Source organism: Cydia amplana, chromosome 9 (genome assembly GCF_948474715.1).
Source record: "Cydia amplana chromosome 9, ilCydAmpl1.1, whole genome shotgun sequence".
In the NCBI taxonomy this organism is placed as follows: domain Eukaryota; kingdom Metazoa; phylum Arthropoda; class Insecta; order Lepidoptera; family Tortricidae; genus Cydia; species Cydia amplana.
The window spans coordinates 9,043,904-9,063,256 of NC_086077.1; the positions used below are offsets into that span (position 1 = coordinate 9,043,904).

A 19,353-nucleotide genomic window follows, 5' to 3' on the forward strand; every position below is an offset into this window, starting at 1 on the left:
AATCCAATCTGTAACGACGACACAAATACATAGAAAATGACACACGTCAAAGACAAATCTCGCACAACTCGATCTCTTTTTGTACACGGATGACTCATAGCACGCACCGCGCTAATAGTTGCGTACATGCCCAGTTGGGCATGTGCTTCGGCAGAGGGGAAGTAGTGCAAATGCCGACTCCCTTCCCGGTGTTGCTCAAAGAATTTAAGGGATAGTTATCCGGGCAATTCTGGATTTTTTAGAATGTAGCGTTATTTCGGATACTGATTGGAATATCTTAAATATGGATGATTTTCGAAATGAAGCACCCGATTCATTAAACGCATTCTGAAGAATACAAAAAGAAAATAAAAACATCTAAGCGTGTGTTATCGATAAATGCATTTAAAGTCGCTAAAATATTTTATCAATATGTGCTTCTAGTCAAATTAGAATTGAAAAGGCGCAATGTGGTCTAAGTATATATAGGTACATATTTTAGATTAATTAAAGAAAAATCAACAGCGGAATGTAAAAAATTAAAGAAGTAGTGGTTAAAAATAAAATCACATTAAGCGGTCAAGATCTAATATTGTAAACAAATAAGGAATGACTTTAATATATAAAAATACCTTAAAGTTATGAACTGATGAATAGAGTGTGAAATTGACCAAACTACTTTTAAGGGTAGGTATTAACAACGTCTTTAATAATAATAATAATAGCCTCGTGCTAAAGCACTAAACTCATAAGGTAAACTCGAACGCCTTGAGTTTTTCTTTTGATCAGGAGGCGTATTCGGATTGTAATAACAGGCTATGAATGTGATTTGGATTTGTAATAAATATTTATGATCTGTCAGTGTCAAAGTGACGTATCTGGTTGACACTGATTGATCATAATTATATCCATAACATAGGTAGATATTCATAATCTGTTATGACACTCAGAATACGCCTCCAGAACTTTAACCCAATTTCCGCAGTTCTAAGGCAAGCACGTCCTGGCTGAATACTTTGCCGTTCCTGCTATCTATTTAATTACGTTCTTGTAGAATGGCCGCAGTCAGTGTTCTCAATTGTGGTTTTGACTAATTTAGATTGGATCGAAATTGTATTGTTCGTCTGCGCCCGTTGGCTCGCGATGTGCTACTCATTAACTCATTATCATGTTTCATTTAATTGCATTACAGGAAGAACTTGCCTTAAATTGCTCAGTTGGGAACATTTGTTTCATATTTCGTTCTATAAAAACTGTCATATTTCATATTGATAGAAATACTTGAAATGGGTTAGTTTTGGGTGGAAATGAACACAACTGTGCGCGGAAACGTGTTTAAAAGGGATACTTCTTTGCAAACTAGACTGAAAGTTGTTCAGTAGGTATTTAAGTGTTACCACAATTCTAGCCACCTGACGCTAATCCTTTGAAATGACTTGTATATGTAATTTTTATGGAATGTGTCCTAGAGTGCTAAGGTTTGTTTGATTAAATATTTTGCATTATTGTGTGTACTGCTGTTTAAGCTCTTCATGTTTATATTTATTTTATAATGAAAATATTTTGAAAGCCAATGTTTTTTAATTAAGTCCAGTTCATCATTTATTTAAGTAATCCTATAAAGTACCTATGTATTGGTGATCTTCATACATAGATAGTAGTTTCATTAAGGCATAGACTAGGATCCTCTAGACGGAGTTTAGAGCAATTATTTCATGAAACCAATGCTGCCAAAAATACGGGGGTGCGGGGGGACGAGGTGAGCGAATCCCGTGCCGTGATTGGTCCGTTCAAAGACACGGACCAATCACGGCACGGGATTCTGACACTTTGACTCGAAGATGGAGTAAAACTACTGTATATAGTGGCAGAGGGGGTAGCGTTACTATGCTCAGTCTAGAGGATGTCTTGTCTGTGCATTAAGGGAACTGCTAAATATAATTTCTAGAAAGATGGTCTATTGGGTCTAGAGAGGGTCTATTACTGTTATTAACTTTAATTAATCCTTTTAGTTTAAATTGGGTACCTATCTCTTTATGCAGCAATGTTGCGTACTGAAATTGTTACGAAATTTCAAAAAGGCCAAATAAGGATATTATTATATTATTTTTATAATTAAATTATATTTTTAATCTTTTCGACGCCGTGTCAAACACAAAAGCTGTCTCTCAGACGCCACGTCGTCGAAGTGTCAAAACTGAAATTGAACTTTATGCATATGCAACCTAGGTCTATGTTGCTCTGTGGTCTATGACCGATTAATACGTCTTTGGCGTTGGACCTGCGGTGCGTATAATATATCGATCATTGGCGTCCAAAAGGTTAAGGATTACTATCGTGTGGGCTTGCTAGACTGACCAGTAAACCTTCCTTCACAGTCTTCGAGTTTGCTTCAGAAAGTCGCTCTGTTGGCGTGCTACGGCTTCTTTCTAAGGAGACTAAAAATATGTGGTCAGACTTTTTTCCATTTAATTTAGCTTCGTATTGGTGAAATAATAAAAACTTCAATAAGGACTTTAACTTAACCTTAGACTAGATGGTTGTTTAGACTGAGTTGACGTTATTCGACAGGGAACCATAAATTGTCCTTGCAGTAAAAAAGACCGAAGGAACGTGTTTGAGATGAAACGCAAAAATATCTACCTAGTTGAAGTAATACTTTGGTACCTACTTACTTAATACATTTTTGGCAAAAATTTCATTTTTGGTATACCTAAGCTGTTATCGCTGACTGCACTTTTCTTACCACAGGCAACTAATACCTACTTATCGACACAATTGTAAAAACCCCAAACACAATTAGGTTGCGTTGTTTCATCACATGGTTCCTAAAGCCACCTATCTCTGTCATCGAATCAGCTCGATGGTACCATAATATTGCATAGCTCAATCGGAAATCGAGAAGTGGTTCAACTTTAGCTTCCAAGATTTGACCCACACTGACTAACTAACAAATCAACATACATACTAACACGGGCCCGTTTGTCAAAAGCTTGTAACTTGTAATACAAGCGGATGTCACTTTTTGACAGCTATTGTTAGAAAAGGACTTCCATCACTTGTATTACAAGTTAAGCACAAGCTTTTGAGAAACGGGCCCCAGGGTCACGTTAAATAAAAGCTTGTAGAAAAATGCCATTTAATAATGTTAACGCTAAGGCAAATATGTAGAAGGTATCAACATTAAATGTGTAAAATGACGTGTTTTGGCTACGGTACAACGCTACTAATATAATTATATTTTCTAAACGCAACAGTATTTCTGGTGCTGATTTGCTGGCCTTGGCATTGAAGGATAATTTGAATAAAATTAAAGGTGACTTTAGGATGCATGGCAACCGCTGCTGCATTACTGTTGCGATATTACTGCGGCGGCCTTGACGCCGCTACCTATTGTATCTGTAATTTTGTTTTTGCTTATTAATAAACACTTAAATTTTACAAGTCCTCAAATTATTTTACCAAAAAAACGTTCATTAGGATTAATTTTAATATCAATCAGTTCAATCACTTAGTCTAAGTCTAACCGTAACATATCAGACGTAGAGGTACGCTAGAATAATACACGTTTGGCGAATACTGTGTAAACATATGAAAAAAGCGAGCAAACGAGGTTAGGCCATGTTTAAAAATATTGTTGTCTACAAAATGTTGACGGCCAAGAGTGATTCTACTGTAATTATTCATTTCCTGCTGTAGTGTGATTCAGTCAAAAATATTTTTAACAGTTATTTTTCACATTTATAACATTCCACGGAAATAACAGCTTCAGTATTATTTTTTATGTCACGGTGAATGATAAAGGCTAATTTCTAGGGGCAGTCATTTTCTATTAGTATTGTAGGTCTGGTATAACTAATTTGATAAAATAACACATAAAAACTCAAAAGCGATACTAATTATTAGTTTTATCAAGGGGTAAAAGTTGTTGTTTAACTTCTTGTTCTAATATTGATACCCAAACAAGCGAAAGATTTCAAAATTGGTAGCGAGTGTTTACATGTATTTACTTACCTAAAGAAATACACTATATTAAGTATCATCAAGTTCGATTGGAGAAAACCGGTATAAAATTTACCGAACGCAGGCGTGGCTCACTCCGTGATTTCGTCGCTTTGCAACAGGTAGCTACAAGTACATCCGTTCCACACCAATTTTGGTGGCTAGCCATAAGCCGCGCGTGGCGCTGTCGCCACCTAGCGGCCATATCTGTCCTGATCGTAACAGACGCGTTTTGTTAGAGAGTGAGTCTTCTGTACCTAGTACTATTATTTATTCTGTGCCGAACGTCTATTTCTGGCCACGCATTGTCGAGAGTCTGGCAGTCGCCCAGGGCCTGACACTGCCAACGTCAACAAAGGTTAACACGTTAAAAAAATGTGCCAATGAGGGAAGACTCCCGCTGTGTGTTCGATTAAGTGTTTATTTTTTACAGTCCATTTCGTTTGACCAAACCAGAATAAAGATTTAAATAGAGATAATATAGCAAAGTTAGACTCTTGTCTGGACTTGGCAGTGACAAAACATGTCCCATAACTCCCATATGAGCGCCATACTTGACGAAGCACTTGGGATGAAAACTTAGCGTGGTCCGACTACCTATATTAAATTTGCATGTAGATTTGTCTTCAAATAAACCTCGTCTCTGACTAACGATATCAAATTAAAAATGTAAGGTACAAAATGTTCTTTTATTTTACCCAAGTCAGTTACTAGTAGTACTTTACGTAGGCACCTAGTACTCGTAACAGAATTGTACCTACGTAGAATACTTTTCTTAGCGCGCTTTGGCTATAGATTTTAGTAGAAATTTAAAATTTCAACTGTGACTCAAATTTAAACAGCTGGTATTTTGAATATTTCACTGGTATAAGTAGTTAAATTATATTGTAATACTCAGCTGGGCAGTTCGGATGTGGTCCAACAAAATCAAAGACAGGTTCCAATTACTAAACAACTTTGAATTTGGATCCAACCTAAAAATTGCAAAAAATGGATGTCAGATCGAAAACATCGGTTCGGCCAAAATGTATGAAAGAACTTTCTTCGCAATTTTGGGTTATTCATAGGACATTGAAAATTAATTAGTGACCTAATTATTAAGCTCACAAAGACGGCTAAGCGTTGAAAAAACACCGCGTGACTAGGGTTCCTAATCTGTGACCCAGTTGTAACCTTATTTTTTTAAATAGATTCTATAAATATTATACTATATTAATTTCACTTAAAACAGATGTCCCCAGCTGCAAAGCTTTGTCCAACTGTTTTTGTCTTCCAGAAACCGATGAAACAAAAAAAATCAGCCTTTAGTGAGCCATAAAGGCTATTCATAAGGAGACGTATTTAATTTAATTAGGTCGTGAGGTCGTTACAACTAGAATTCGTCATTTACTGTGGCTATAAATATGATTTAGTCGTAGTTCGAGTGCAATTAGGGCTTGCAAATATTCGAAACTTTCTGATATTCGAATATTCGACTTTTTTTGACGACGTATTCGAATATTCGAATAATTATTCGAATATTATAAAAAATAAGAAAAGGAACGAGAAATCGGTTTATTATCGTTTTATTCAAAAGCTTTTTTCACATATTGCTAAAACTGAGGATATTTGGCAGAAATCCACTTAGTTGACTAGACTTTATCATCCTACTATTTATAAGATGCCCACATTTATAAAAACAAGTAAAACGCCAAAATTAGACGTATTTAATATTTCTAGATAAAACTTATTATAAATGCGTCGTTGCGTGAAATAATATAACTTTAACCATCCAAACACCTAGGTATGTAAGATATTTTTTTTAGTAGGTAATCATTTTCCGATTTAAATTAACTTGTAATCACTCAGAGGCCTGTAAAAAGGCCTTTAATTTCATTGTATTTTGAATCTTTATTGACTTTATTTGTTTTGGCAAGTTATTATTCCTAATGGTCGGCTAATTATACAGGGTGCCCGGTAATTAAGGGATAACCTTCTAACCACCCACAGGGCACCTTAGGCTGGTCCAGAAAATGCACTTATAGGTCTAGTAAAAGTTTCGTGGTTTTCGAGATAATCGAACTTTTCTGTCTTTTTTAATAGCTAGATTTTGTATGTAAGTGTGTGAGAAGTTCGACTGTGTGCACGTTCCCCCCCGCGAAAAATGGCAGAATGATTTGAATGTCAAGATATCGCTTGGGCTTATCCCTTCCGACGTGTCGGAAGCCCGTGTTGATCGAAGATTACGAACAAATATACAAATATACATACATACATACATACATACATACATACATACATACATACATACGGGTCAAACTGAGAACCTCCTTTTTTTTTGAAGGCGGTTAAAAATATAGTAATAACCGAACATATCATTAGAAAATATTTAGGTGAAGATATTAAGTATGAACTTAAGCTAAAGTAAAGTTTAACATACCATTTATATTATAATTAAAATTAAATTAAATAATTACGATATAATGTTGAAAGATTAGTGCACTCAAAATAATTAGACACAAAACAACAGACAGAGATAATCATAGGTACTACCTTTGTCTTACACTAGTACTAGCATCCAAAAGAAAAGGATGAGTATAGTTTTTTTTTGTTCTTACTCTGACGCTTTGACCAACTACCTTACCAATATTGAATAAGATGTGTGCGAACTCGGTACCAACCAAGTACCAACAAACTGTTTACATAACCACCGCTACCTCTATGCATAAATGATAGCCGTTACAACACTGGTCGCATCGCTCAATATCTGTTTACCGGTCACCATAGCAACCCAGTCGTAATTCGCGTGCCGTTTCACAAAATTACACTAAATATTATTTTCAATGTTAAGCTTACCAAATCAATAAAGAGATAATTCGGCTAGATCACGCGATGGAGAGTAAGGTACGCCCCGCAATGTTATTGTCCTTACTGTTTCATTTAATTAATGTTACTCACGTGACTTTGTAGGGACATCAAAGTTTGCAGGCACGAAGGGCGCATTCCGCCCCGCGTATTCATTTATTCATGTCTGTCTGCTTTTATCTTTAATACGCCTGTAAAGATGTGAATATTTAATATTAATTTTATCGTCAGGCCTGTGATGTATTATGATAAGATGAAGGCGCAATAATGGCTTAGAAGTGCTCTTGTTTTCACCATGTTTTCACTATATTTTCCCTTAAATGAGACGATAAGATATTATATGTTTTTATATATAAAAGTTAATATTTGCAATATTCGTATGTAAGAATGTATTTAAGGTGTTTTCAAAATTTTCAAACCATAACTTACTGGTAGTTTTCTGATTGAGCTGAAATTTGACACCTTATGACTGATGAATGATGCTCGTAATCTTCGATCAACACGGGCTTCCGACACGTCGGAAGGGATAAGCCCAAGCGATATCTTGACATTCAAATCATTCTGCCATTTTTCGCGGGGGGGAACGTGCACACAGTCGAACTTCTCACACACTTACATACAAAATCCAATCTGTAATGACGACATAAATACATAGAAAATGACACCCTACACAGACAAATCTTGCACACCTCGATCTGTTTTTGTGTACGGACGAATCACAAGTGTCACAACATGCACACTAGCACATTTTCGTCAAAGAATTTTATTGTTTTCATGTTGTTTTCTGAGAGATGAAAAGTCGGATTTTGTCGCTCGACCGATCCGCAATTTGTACTGGCCGAGCAAAATCGATAAATCCAGCAACATGAGCCTAAAATATAATAATTGTGTTTAAATGTAATTAAACGTATGACATGTAAAAAAAATATTACATGTGAAATGTAACACCTTCTTTTTGTAAATTTGATGTCCCCGACCTCTTTTTACTACAAAAAACCGAGCAATTAAGATTTTTTTGTGCTGCTGTGTTCACTCGCGCGTCTGGACTCTGGACTCGGTCTAGTTTAAAATCCGAGCGCAACTAGTTTTATTACCCGCGCTAGATCAGTTGATCTTGTACCTAGGCAGAGGGGAAATAGTGCGAATGCCGTCTCCCTTCCGTGTTGCTTTAAGCTCGTAATACAATATTATGATGACATCGAGATAATCTGATGAAGGTAACCGGAGATGCGTATGAAAGCTTTGTGACAAAGCAACACAACCTCATTGCATTTGGGCTTATTAGAATCGTTGACTGTTAAAAAGCAAGGTCGGTGATTAAAACATGTATCTAATGAGCATTCTAAGCGAAGTTATAGTACCTATTAGCCTACAAATAATCTTTTATTGTTCTAATCTTCCCTTGAGCGTCATAGACCTATGTTAACTACTTGTCTATTATAAGTATATAATATTTATAATGTATATTATCTATTACATGAAATAACAGAAAAAGAATACCGAGTCAAAGAAGTCAACCACGGAAGAAAGTTCGAGTGGATCCAACAGCGGTAAGTCTTAATTGGTAGCAAAGTTTTAATGAAAAATGAAAATGAAAAAGTTTATTAGGTTAAACATAATACAATTTGAAAACAATTATAATATATTTTAATAGAAGAGCAGAGCTGTAGAGTCCAAGAAATATTCGTCCTGTGATTTGGAATCTGATGTAGATAACACTGTACGGCTTCGTACATCATGCGGTAATTCTTGTTGTCAAATTTGATGTTTGATATCTCAGATCCCACAAAACAAAGGTATCTAAGTACACTAAACCAGATGTATGTAAAACTTTGGCAACACTTACTTAGGGAATCTTGTTTGATGTTGCTACTGTAGGAAGTGTTTTGTTGCACTCTTTTAATGTATACAGAAAGGTGCACTTTTAATGTAGATATTTACGGTTTGTTAAATAAATAAGTATGCAGAAAAACGGCAGATTTCTTTAGTAAGATTTGGTTGACATCCAAGAATTTAGTCTATCAGATTACGTTGTTTTGACCGGACATGTTTTGCACGCAAAGGCGTTGTAGACGATTCAAATACGCGCACCAGTGTAAGAAGACTCCACACTTACATAGTATACTACAGATTGTGGGGTCACTATTAAATTGAAAGTAAGTAACTGATCGTTCAAATCACCGGTGGCGTGGCGCTCACCATGCATTAGGTATTAGCGTGTTGCCAAAGCCGTTCTCCGAATTATTAAAATCTCTGACTTGTCAAAATGTTGTTAACACTAACGTGATACTGATAGTGAAAATGATAACGAATCACAATTATGTTTGAAAACAGTAAACGAAGATGCCGATGATGATGATATGCAGATCGGGAAGGGAGTGGGCAAGGCAGCCATTGCCGTAAACCGCGAAGAGTATATGCTGGCCCACAGGGACCTCTCAAACGAATACATGCAAGTTCAACTGAGGAACAGCTTATTGCATCGTCGGTTGGGGGAGTATTACAAGTAAGTTTTTCATGTACTGATTTTAGCTTACGATAGAACGGTTAAACGTGTCTATAAAGTACGATTCGCACCTAACGGGCGGAGTCGGAGCGCATTTCACGTATGTAAGCTCACAAGCCGGTCGGCTCCTCGCGGACGCGTCGGCTTCGGACGGACTCTATCGCTTCTGCTATACATAATGTATAGGCACAATGAAAATGCGTTCCGGCGCGGCCCGACTTCAGCCGACTGATCGGAATTGTACATAAGGGTCCAACAAAAATATTAAGCTACTAAATAATGCTAACTTATGCTAAAAAGTATTTAACCCGTACGATTTTTAGAAGATAAGTATGCGGCATTTTAGCATATCTACGCTGTATCATAATTCATAACATATTTTAATCCCGTTTTAAAGAAAAAGAAAACAAGGCCAGATTCTGAAACAACCTCTGGAGGGGGCGGCCGACCTCGAGGAGAAGTACCAACAAAAACTACTTGTGTACGAACAGGTCAAGAATGAAGACGAAAGAGAAATAGCTGATGTAAGTTTCACATATTCACATATATTTCACATATATTTGGCGGTAGGTACCTTAGGTTCCTACATAATTTTAATTTTAGAGTGTTTCCCTTAATACTGTCAAAAAATGACATCCGCTTGTATTACAAGTTACAAGCTTTTGAGAAACGGGCCCCAGATCTATACTCATAATCGTATGGTCAGATGAATAAGGGATATTCGAGATGTGGAACCACGGAAGAAAGAAAGAGCGCGCCGCGCTCTGTGGAACCTTTAAGAGCCAACAGGAGTGGTCATTCCTCCATACAAACGTACTCGACTGTTTCCTCCGTGGGTTTTGAAGCTAGAGCAGTGATTTTTTCACACAGATTAATATTGTCAATATATGTGTCGGACCGTTTTGCTTTTTTTGATATTATTGTTTTTTAAGGAGCTAGAGCCATTTAAAAATAGTCAAAATGGCCTAATTGACTATGCCGCGATGAGAGGCGTGGTATTCAAAACTGATATCAATTAGCCAAAAAAGCAAAACGGTCCGACACAGATAATTTCATAATCATTTAGATTTCCAAATTTGGTTACGATTGGTTGAGTTTTGGAGGAGGAAACAGTCGAGTACGAAACCTCGATTATTGAGATTTTTACGCAGGATTTTTCGCCTTGTCCTTATCGCACTAGTTTTAGGAGACGCTTCCGTTAGCGAGACGGGTATATTTACCTAAAATATTTAAATCTCAGCTCCTGTTTCGTCTTAAATCCATCTTTGTCACACTCGTTGTTAAACATAAGGTCGTCTCTTTCTCATTCGGTGTGCGGGAGCTCGTTAGCACGTGCACATTTCTCGCCAGCCGCGACTAAAGGCAACTTGTCCAATTTGTCACAAGGTAAGCGCTTCAATTTTGGAACGCCTATAACCTATCTTGAGTTATAAATCATTGGCCCCAGGTCTATACTCATAATCCTATGATCAGATGAAGAAGGGACATTCGAGATGTGGAACCTTTAAATTTAACCGCGAAAAGCAATTGTCTAACCAACCGTCGGGATTCGTCCGCGTAGTATAATAACAATGGAGGGTGAGCTCTAATCGGGCGGCGCACGCAACCTACTACGGCGTCTATGTGATGACTCCTCTACACGATGGGCCAGCGCCAGCCACTCCAAGGGACGCAGCTATGCGGTAGAATGAGATAGCAATATCACTTGCTCCCTCCAACGCATAAATGCGTCCCTTGGAGTGGCCGGCGCTGGCCCATCGTGTTAGATGAGCCATGATACGTAGGTACAGTCGACGTCATAAATATGTTTAGGTACAGTTTTGCACCTTTCTCTATTGTAATAAAGCGAAATGTTTTTCACGGCGAGCGCGCTACTTTGCGTGAATTTACTTTTAACGTGAGAAGGTTGCCATTTGGCCATGTGCAGTTGTGCATATAAATTTAGTTAAGTTGCAGTTGGCAAACAAGGTACCTACATAGATCAAGGGCTACGTTAACAATAACCATTTAAATTCGAAATAATACTAATACATAATAATATTTGCGAACGACGCCAACATATTGAAAAGCCTTGCCTATCATAGAATCGATTTAATTTTAAACCGTATAATTTGGCACAGTGTGCATTGTGCACACGTTATGCACAAAATCGCGTCAAGCAATAACGAATCATGATCATTTCAAAACGTAGTTAGAAACAAACGGCATAAACTGAAATTGATTTATAATGTATTTAAATAATATATCTTTCAGATCAAAACCAAAGTGAACTTGGTGGAAAAGCAATATGAAGAGAAACTTGACTACGCAGAGAGCAAGTTCAACGAACTGCAAGCCCTAGAGAAAAGTACAGGCACTGGCCTCATATACTCTAAGAAGGGGAAACCAATTGCCGATAAGGTAAGGGAATTTCGTTGAGGCTGAACCAAAGGTAGTATAGGCTAGATGACAAATTTTCATTTATGGTATCAATCAATCATCTTGAAGTATGAACAAAATAAGAAAATTGCATTTTTGTCGGTGAAATATTGCGTTTATGTATATCGTTGCTATCAGGTTGCTATACAATCTTTTTTTGATAAAATGTGAGGAATCGAATGGTATCCTTACATATTTCGTTTTTGAAAGTTAAAAAAAAACTTACATTTGGAAACTTTCAGCTACCTAACCTACTGTATTTTTGTATTATTTCCATATATTTTTTTTATATCCACAATATTGTGATAAATTGCTCATTTGCTATCTATTTTACTAGATTTTGTTATAAAATTCAACATGTGTCATCATCCCTATTGTGTTAAGTGCTATGATCATGATCAAAGACAAACAACAGCTGGACTCTTCTTTTTGGACCACTTCCCACTTCACATGACCAGGAAAAAACGTGTATAAAATATTTAAAATAATTAAATCCCACCAACAACAGTTTCATCTAAAATATGGATGTGACTATAATATGGCTCGCTCTGTCGCTCGCAAAGTTATCAGATCTCATGTAGAGCCAAGCTTCTAACTCTACACGCCCTAACTCTACAAGCCCTACCTTCACAAATTCTACACCTTAGTAGTCAAAATATGTTCAAAAAAACGACGAAGCGCTTCGAGAAAAGGTAGGTGGTTTAGCTAGTTTTATAGTGTAATTTATTATGTTGTAAGCACTGACTTAATATAAAAGAAATAGACACACAAAGCGGAACAAAAACGTCAACAAATGTGGAGCAGAATGACATTTCGCACCATTTGCATTGATGATAAAAACGCTTACGTAAATTTTGAGTCAAGATAAATGTTTCGTACAGAAAAGAGTTTAATGTCGTAAGCCTTAAGTGTCAAATTTGCAAACATAAGTACCAACACTGTTAAAAAATTTAGTCCGATGGCACTAAACGTAACGTGTTTACGTCAAACAAGTCAAACGAGAATAATGAACGAATGGAGTCACTTTGGTACACTTTAATAGGTATTACTGTACAGAAAAACCAATTGAAGTAATAAATAAAACAAATTTAATTTAATCGGGAGCTCAAATAAAATTAATTCGTGGTTCAAATTAAAAAAAAAAAAAAATTAAGTAAGTACCTATACGTCTTTAAATACTAATTTCCTTGAAATAAATTCAACTTATTAAATAAAATAACTGTGTATTTTAGATCTATATTTACTCATCGCACGGGTGCACGGGGACATTTAGGTACTGATTGGATTTTTTTTATAAAGTCCATACTTTATAAAATCCTGTGGTTGTCACTGTGTTCAGACAGGTTTAGCATTTACAGTTAGTCGATATAAGCCCTTATTGGTGGATATGTCGGAAACAGGGAAATGGGCCGAACACACAAGTGCAGTTTTGCCTTGTTTAAAACTGCATCACCCCTATCTCTTGCTATAATTAAATAGCAGTCCACTTTGCACGTCGCATAGGTTTTCTTGGAAATCTTGAATATAAACATAATATTATTCCTTACGAATTCCATATAAAAATATAAAAAAATATTGACCTCACATCGACTCATTAGATTTTTGTTCCTTGACATCCCTTCTTTGGTACTAACAAATTAATTTATTCAAAACCATAAAATTACCACCAGATTACATAAATTATGTAGTGCTATCCAAAGAACTAACCGAAAGAAATACATTCCATCATTTTTCCTTGTTTTATCATTGTTATTTTTACATATTTTAACGGCACATTTCGTAATTGTTGACAACTTCACATTTGAGCGTTCCAAACAAGACTAAACGAAAAAGTAACGCGTGATCTGTTTTAACGTTACTTTTGTGGGGCCATTTTTTGCGGCTGATTGGGTATCCAGTTCTTTATTCTATATCAATGGTTGTAAGTATTTCATTCCGTTACCGTAAAATATTGCCAGTCTAATATTTTACATATTAGAAACGAAGCTTTTTCCAAATATGAGTAGGTGCTCTGCATTCCCACAGGAGTCATAAAACGTGACACAATAATTTGAAAGGGTCAACATTTTATCTAGCAATGTCGCGAGGTACCTACCTACCTATGTTATGTAGTGTGGTGGCGATGGCGCTGGGAGTGGTCATGTTTAATTGCCAATTACGCATATTGACTAGCATACGAGATAAATTGTAGTATTAAATGGGTTTTAAAAGGGCCACTCCTCTTGCAAGTATTAGAAACTTAATTTTCTTCTAAAACGAGTTTTTTTTATTAAATAGGTAATTATTACATGGATTTTTTTAAGCTAGCTAGCATGGTGGTAGTAACTATATTAGTCATTTTTAGGGTTCCGTACCCAAAGGGTAAAAACGGGACCCTATTACTAAGACTCCGCTGTCCGTCCGTCCGTCTGTCACCAGGCTGTATCTCACGAACCGTGATAGCTAGACAGTTGAAATTTTCACAGATGATGTATTTCTGTTGCCGCTATCAACAAATACTAAAAACAGAATAAAATAAAGATTTAAGTGGGGCTCCCATACAACAAACGTGGTTTTTGACCGAAGATAAGCAACGTCGGGCGGGGTCAGTACTTGGATGGGTGACCGTTTTTTTGGTTGTTTTTTTTGTTGATGGTGCGGAACCCTCCGTGCGCGAGTCCGACTCGCACTTGGCTGGTTTTTACCTACCATACATAAAAAAATATATAAAATAAACGGCAAGTCAACAATACCTACTGTTGACTTTATGATTATCACAACAGATATCACCAAAGGCAGATAAAATCATTGTTTTGTTATTTATTATAATACCTCATAGGAAACAAAAGAACACATACAAGGGAGCCCTACTAAAGTCTATTTTTTTATTCGGTAGACTGAAATGACAGTTAATATGTAGTATGAAATGACATTTCATGTTCATACTAATAGCTGTCATTTCAGTCTACCGAATAAAAAAATAGACTTTAGTCTACTATAAATATTTGGCCTCCCGTACCTATATGTAATTTAAGTACATTCTAAAATTTCTGTACAGGTAATTGTGATAATAGTGATGACGCTGACGCTGATCCATAGTTTTATAACTACCACGGGACTTAATCGCGTAAGTCTAGTCGCGTTAGTCTTACGCGATTAACCTCGTAAGTCCCCGCGTACTTGTACAAGTACAAATTAAATTCGAGTTATGAACTCATATAGAAATAAAAGAAAGTTCCAAATTCAATATCGCAAAAATTGGCTTGGGTCTTACGAGCTTGTCCCGTGGTAGTTATAAAAGGCTGACGCTGATGTTTAATTATGTAGACATTGATGCGATTCTTGACCCTGCAACGTCGGAAAGCGGAGCAGACGGCTGCGCTCCGTCTCCGCTACATCAGAGTGAGGAACGCGGTAGCGGAGCTGGACGGCATCATCAGGAAGCTGGAAACGCTGGGGCCCGGGCTCTACGTGGCCCAGTACGAGCAGCTGCATTGCGACCACGAGAACTTCATGGGCAAAATAGAAGGTCGGGTATTATCGAAACCTGAAGTTATTTTAATGTCAACACGCCTATAATATTCTAATACCTTTAAACGAGCAATTCTTGTTTATTTATTTATATGTACATATATTTATTTATATATATACAGGCTGCGCCTAGTTTGGGGCCGACGGATATTAGCTTAGTTGTAAAATCTAATTTATGATAAGTTCAATCTGCTATGTCGATTTGTAAAAATGTTTGGTAAATAAACGATTTGTATATCGTCGGGTGACAAGTAAAAGTCACTAAGTAAGTACCTACTATCAAAAAATTAAAGTAACAATGCACTTTATTACACTTGTAACACGGTTTATTGTCCAATAATTTCAATATGTTAGTTAGTGACTTTTACTTGTCACCCGACGATATATTTCGGGGATCTCGGAAACGGTTCTAAATATTTAGATGAAATTTGCTATGGGGGTTATGAAATATTTCGGGGGCGATAAATCGATCTAGCTAGGTCTTACCTCTGGGAAAACGCGCATTTTTTGAGTTTTTATATGTTTTCCGAGCAAAGCTCGGTCCCCCAGATATTTAGGTATAATATGCGTTGCGATAAGCGCGTATTCTCATAGTCAAGCTGATTATTATAAGCCACACGATACCAAACATTTTATGAAACCCCGTGCGTACGAGTCCCTCATTATGCTCAAAATACTTACCTACAAAATAACCCGTAAAATGATTATGAGCTGAGCGACCCGAGCGACTCATTCGAATGTATAATATCATTATTATTATTATTTTATTACACAATCGTTCGCTTCCACGGAAGTCTAAATAAGTACTCTCAAAAATAACTAAATTTGCTCTCTTTCACATGCCTTCAGGCAAAACCGTTTTACATTTTACATTACATTTTATTATATCAAATCAATATTTCCAAATTCCATGGCAATTATAAGATAAAAATACTCGTTTAGTGAAATTGATGACCCATAAGATCAATCATTAGGTAGTTTACCCTATAAAAAAAATCATCATATTGGCGTCTGCGCACCTTACAAATCTTACAATACGTAGGTACCTACACTCAAACATTGTAAATTTGTCTACTAGCGATATCACACTTACCTAAGAAACGTTTTAATGTCCAAGAGCGAAATAAATCTTTTACGACCATTATTACAATGACTATCCCCAAACTTTCCACTCCTCGTTGACAAATAAACGTGTCCCAATATCCCGTGCATGTGTAATGGGCTCCCAGTATCCACTTAGCCAGGAATAACATTTTTATTATCAGAACGGGAAGATGAGCTCATCAAAAACCGCGCTAACTGCACGGAGTATAACCAGATCTTGGCACACATTAGAGAGAAGATGCACCACACTGATAAAGTGATCGATATTACGGAGTGCGATCTCGGGGATGCGGAGATGGAGTATTTTAGAGCTCGAGAGGATATGAGTGTTGTCAAAGTAAGAGCGGACTAATTAGCAAGGCTCGGAAAAACGCCCGTCATTATGAAAACATTACCTTGTTCCGTACAACACAGACTTCTATAGGTATACCAATGTCAACGATTAAATATGCCCCAATGATATCCGTAGACCGTAAACGAACATTCTCGGCTCGTAAATGGACCCTAAATTATGATTTGTTTTCAAAATGACGGGCGTTTTCCGGACCCTTGCTAATTAGCGGAGTAATTATACATAGTTATTACATTAGTAATCAGTGTCAGGATATTTTTGCTAAGACTGTGCGTACTTCTGTTACTAATGTAGAAATAACAGAATAAATATTTTTAAAATTAATTCCAAATTATTAGTGTTTATACCGATTGTCATAGGTGAAAGGCTTTTTCGTAAAACATCCACATTTTTTTGTCACTGCCGACGTTTTGAATGTTTGTAAAGAATTCACATCGTAATTTCTCCCTATACACCACATGTCACTGAAAATATTTTTACGATCTAATTTTGTTTTATTAAATCTAGAACCGGCGTGATAAACTTCGCTGGTGCTTGGAGGCCGAGCGACTGAAGGCGGGGCTCCTTACCAGGAAAGACTTGTTGCGTGACTACCAAAACGCTATTGATGAGGTAAGTTACTTAAGTATATTGACCGTCGAAGCTTATTTATTTATAAAACAAGTAAATCAATGAACGGTGTTATTTAATAATGGAATCAAAATTAAATTAAATTAAATTCTTAACATACCAACACATTTCAAAATTATACAATCACAGTGTACAACTAAATTGTTTCTTAGAAGAATCCATGAAAGTCAAATGGCGTTACTCATAAACACGCTACAAGCCTCGATTAGCTATTAATCGTTGGTCGTAATACTCGTAATCTGCCATTTTGGATTAAGTATGTAATTCTAAAACTCACTAACTGAAGCTTGTAAAGTTTCATGAATATAAGAGGTGTAAAAGAATTACATAGTATACATTTTATTTACATAGGTCGAAACAATGAGGGAAAAGAAAAAACGCCTAGAAGAATTAATTCGCAAAACCAGTGAAGAGGTACGATTAGCGCGCAAACTAATGCAGGCAGATGGCGATATCAACAATTCATCTGGGCCATACTTACCTATCTAAAACGTGGATAAACATTGTGCCTCATGTTTGGAAAGTCAAGGTCAAATCATCGCTATTACTCAACCTCATATCTGCAACAATCATTTGATGGAAATGTCGCTTTTCTTTCATTCGGAATACGGGTGTTTTTGTCATCAAATGAGTGATGCAGATACGAGGTTGAGTAAGTATAGCGGCGAAATGTAGGCACTCCATGAAGGTACGTAACTGTAATTGTGTCATGTTACGTTTCGTATGTAACACTAACACGGTTACCAAAATCTTTAAACCTCGATCGTGCCACGTAGACCAAAAAATATTGTTCTTTAAAAATGCTAAAAGGTGGCTTAAAAATGTGTGAGAATCCAAAACAAATAAAGGCAGAAGTTTAGAACTGTCTGTCTAGCGAGGACTGTTTTATTATTGTTTTATTCGTAGGTACCTATTAATTGTTAATAACCAACCTTCTTCCTTTGTACTTATTCGGTGAAACTCTGACACAACATTTAGTATAACTACTAACGTAATCGTAGTCTACGTTTTCTCTTCAAAATAATACTATAATAGATAGGCACACAAAATCACGGTTACCTACCTAACGATGTGCTCACGAGCAAAGTCAAAGAAGAATAAAATTACCTACGTAAAAATTTGAGAAAGCTGTCAAATTCCATACAAAGGAAGGAACCGTCTTTAGGATTGTAATCTAATTATTTTTGCCGTCCTTCCCCATTGTATGTCATGCCTTTGTATGAATGATTTATCGTTGCACATAATTTTATAATGATAATAATATTTTAACTACTTACTTGATTTTAATATTTCTATTTATTTATAAATAGATACTTACGATTTCATAATATTCTAAGTACTTGCTTCATTTACCATATAAAGCAGGAAAAAAATGTTAAAATAAAACTTGGAATAAGTAGAATCTGGGATTTTATTTTAAAAACCTCTTTTTACAAAAGTCAATTCTATTGGGTTTTCCTCGTGCAATAAGCGATTACCATAACATGCCAAACAAGGATGGTACATTTCAAAAGAAAGTTAATATGGCACTTTCGTACAGTCGGCATTAGATATAGGTATCGGAGCGGCCAATGTGCTCACAAATATCTGAACCTATTGTCAAAGCGTTAGAGTGCGTGTTCAGATATTTTAAGCACCTTAGCCGCTCTGATATATCTGATCGCGATTGTACAAAATTACTTAAGAGTCCGCAACAAGCTCGGCCGAATTTCACCTTCCCATACAAATGCATTTCTCAAATAATTTGTACATTTCGAACATTCCTTTTTTGTTACCAAATGTGTAAGGAAATCTGGTAACAAAAAAGGATGTTTCATACAAACTTTCTTGGACATTTTGGGAAATATGGTGGAAATTGTTCAGCTTCATGTACTTTACCAGCATACCAATTTTTATAGAAATCTAAGATGTGATCGAAATGTACAAATTATTTGAGAAATGCTCACAAACGGAGTTTCGTTCTCATTTTAAAACTACGTGTTGAATTGTAATGAAACTTTGCACATAT

General features: G+C 36.3%; 1 protein-coding gene across 1 annotated transcript; it reads left to right on the plus strand.

Moving 5' to 3' along the window:
• Window positions 1–6,718: 6,718 nt before the first annotated feature.
• Window positions 6,719–17,834, plus strand: LOC134650829 (coiled-coil domain-containing protein 96). Its single transcript, XM_063505762.1, has 9 exons — window positions 6,719–6,864; window positions 8,315–8,375; window positions 9,160–9,331; window positions 9,729–9,855; window positions 11,585–11,731; window positions 15,056–15,257; window positions 16,525–16,700; window positions 17,223–17,327; window positions 17,697–17,834. Exons 1-9 carry the CDS (start codon window positions 6,853–6,855, stop codon window positions 17,832–17,834), a joined length of 1,140 nt encoding a protein of 379 aa, XP_063361832.1. The 5' UTR covers window positions 6,719–6,852.
• Window positions 17,835–19,353: the final 1,519 nt, after the last annotated feature.

What these genes read in the sequence shown, in the direction of transcription:
- LOC134650829 (XM_063505762.1), top strand. An exon ending in GGAAACCAATTGCCGATAAG is followed by an intron (nt 11,732 to 15,055) that starts GTAAGGGAATTT and finishes TTAATTATGTAG; the next exon opens with ACATTGATGCGATTCTTGAC. An exon ending in AGGATATGAGTGTTGTCAAA is followed by an intron (nt 16,701 to 17,222) that starts GTAAGAGCGGAC and finishes TATTAAATCTAG; the next exon opens with AACCGGCGTGATAAACTTCG.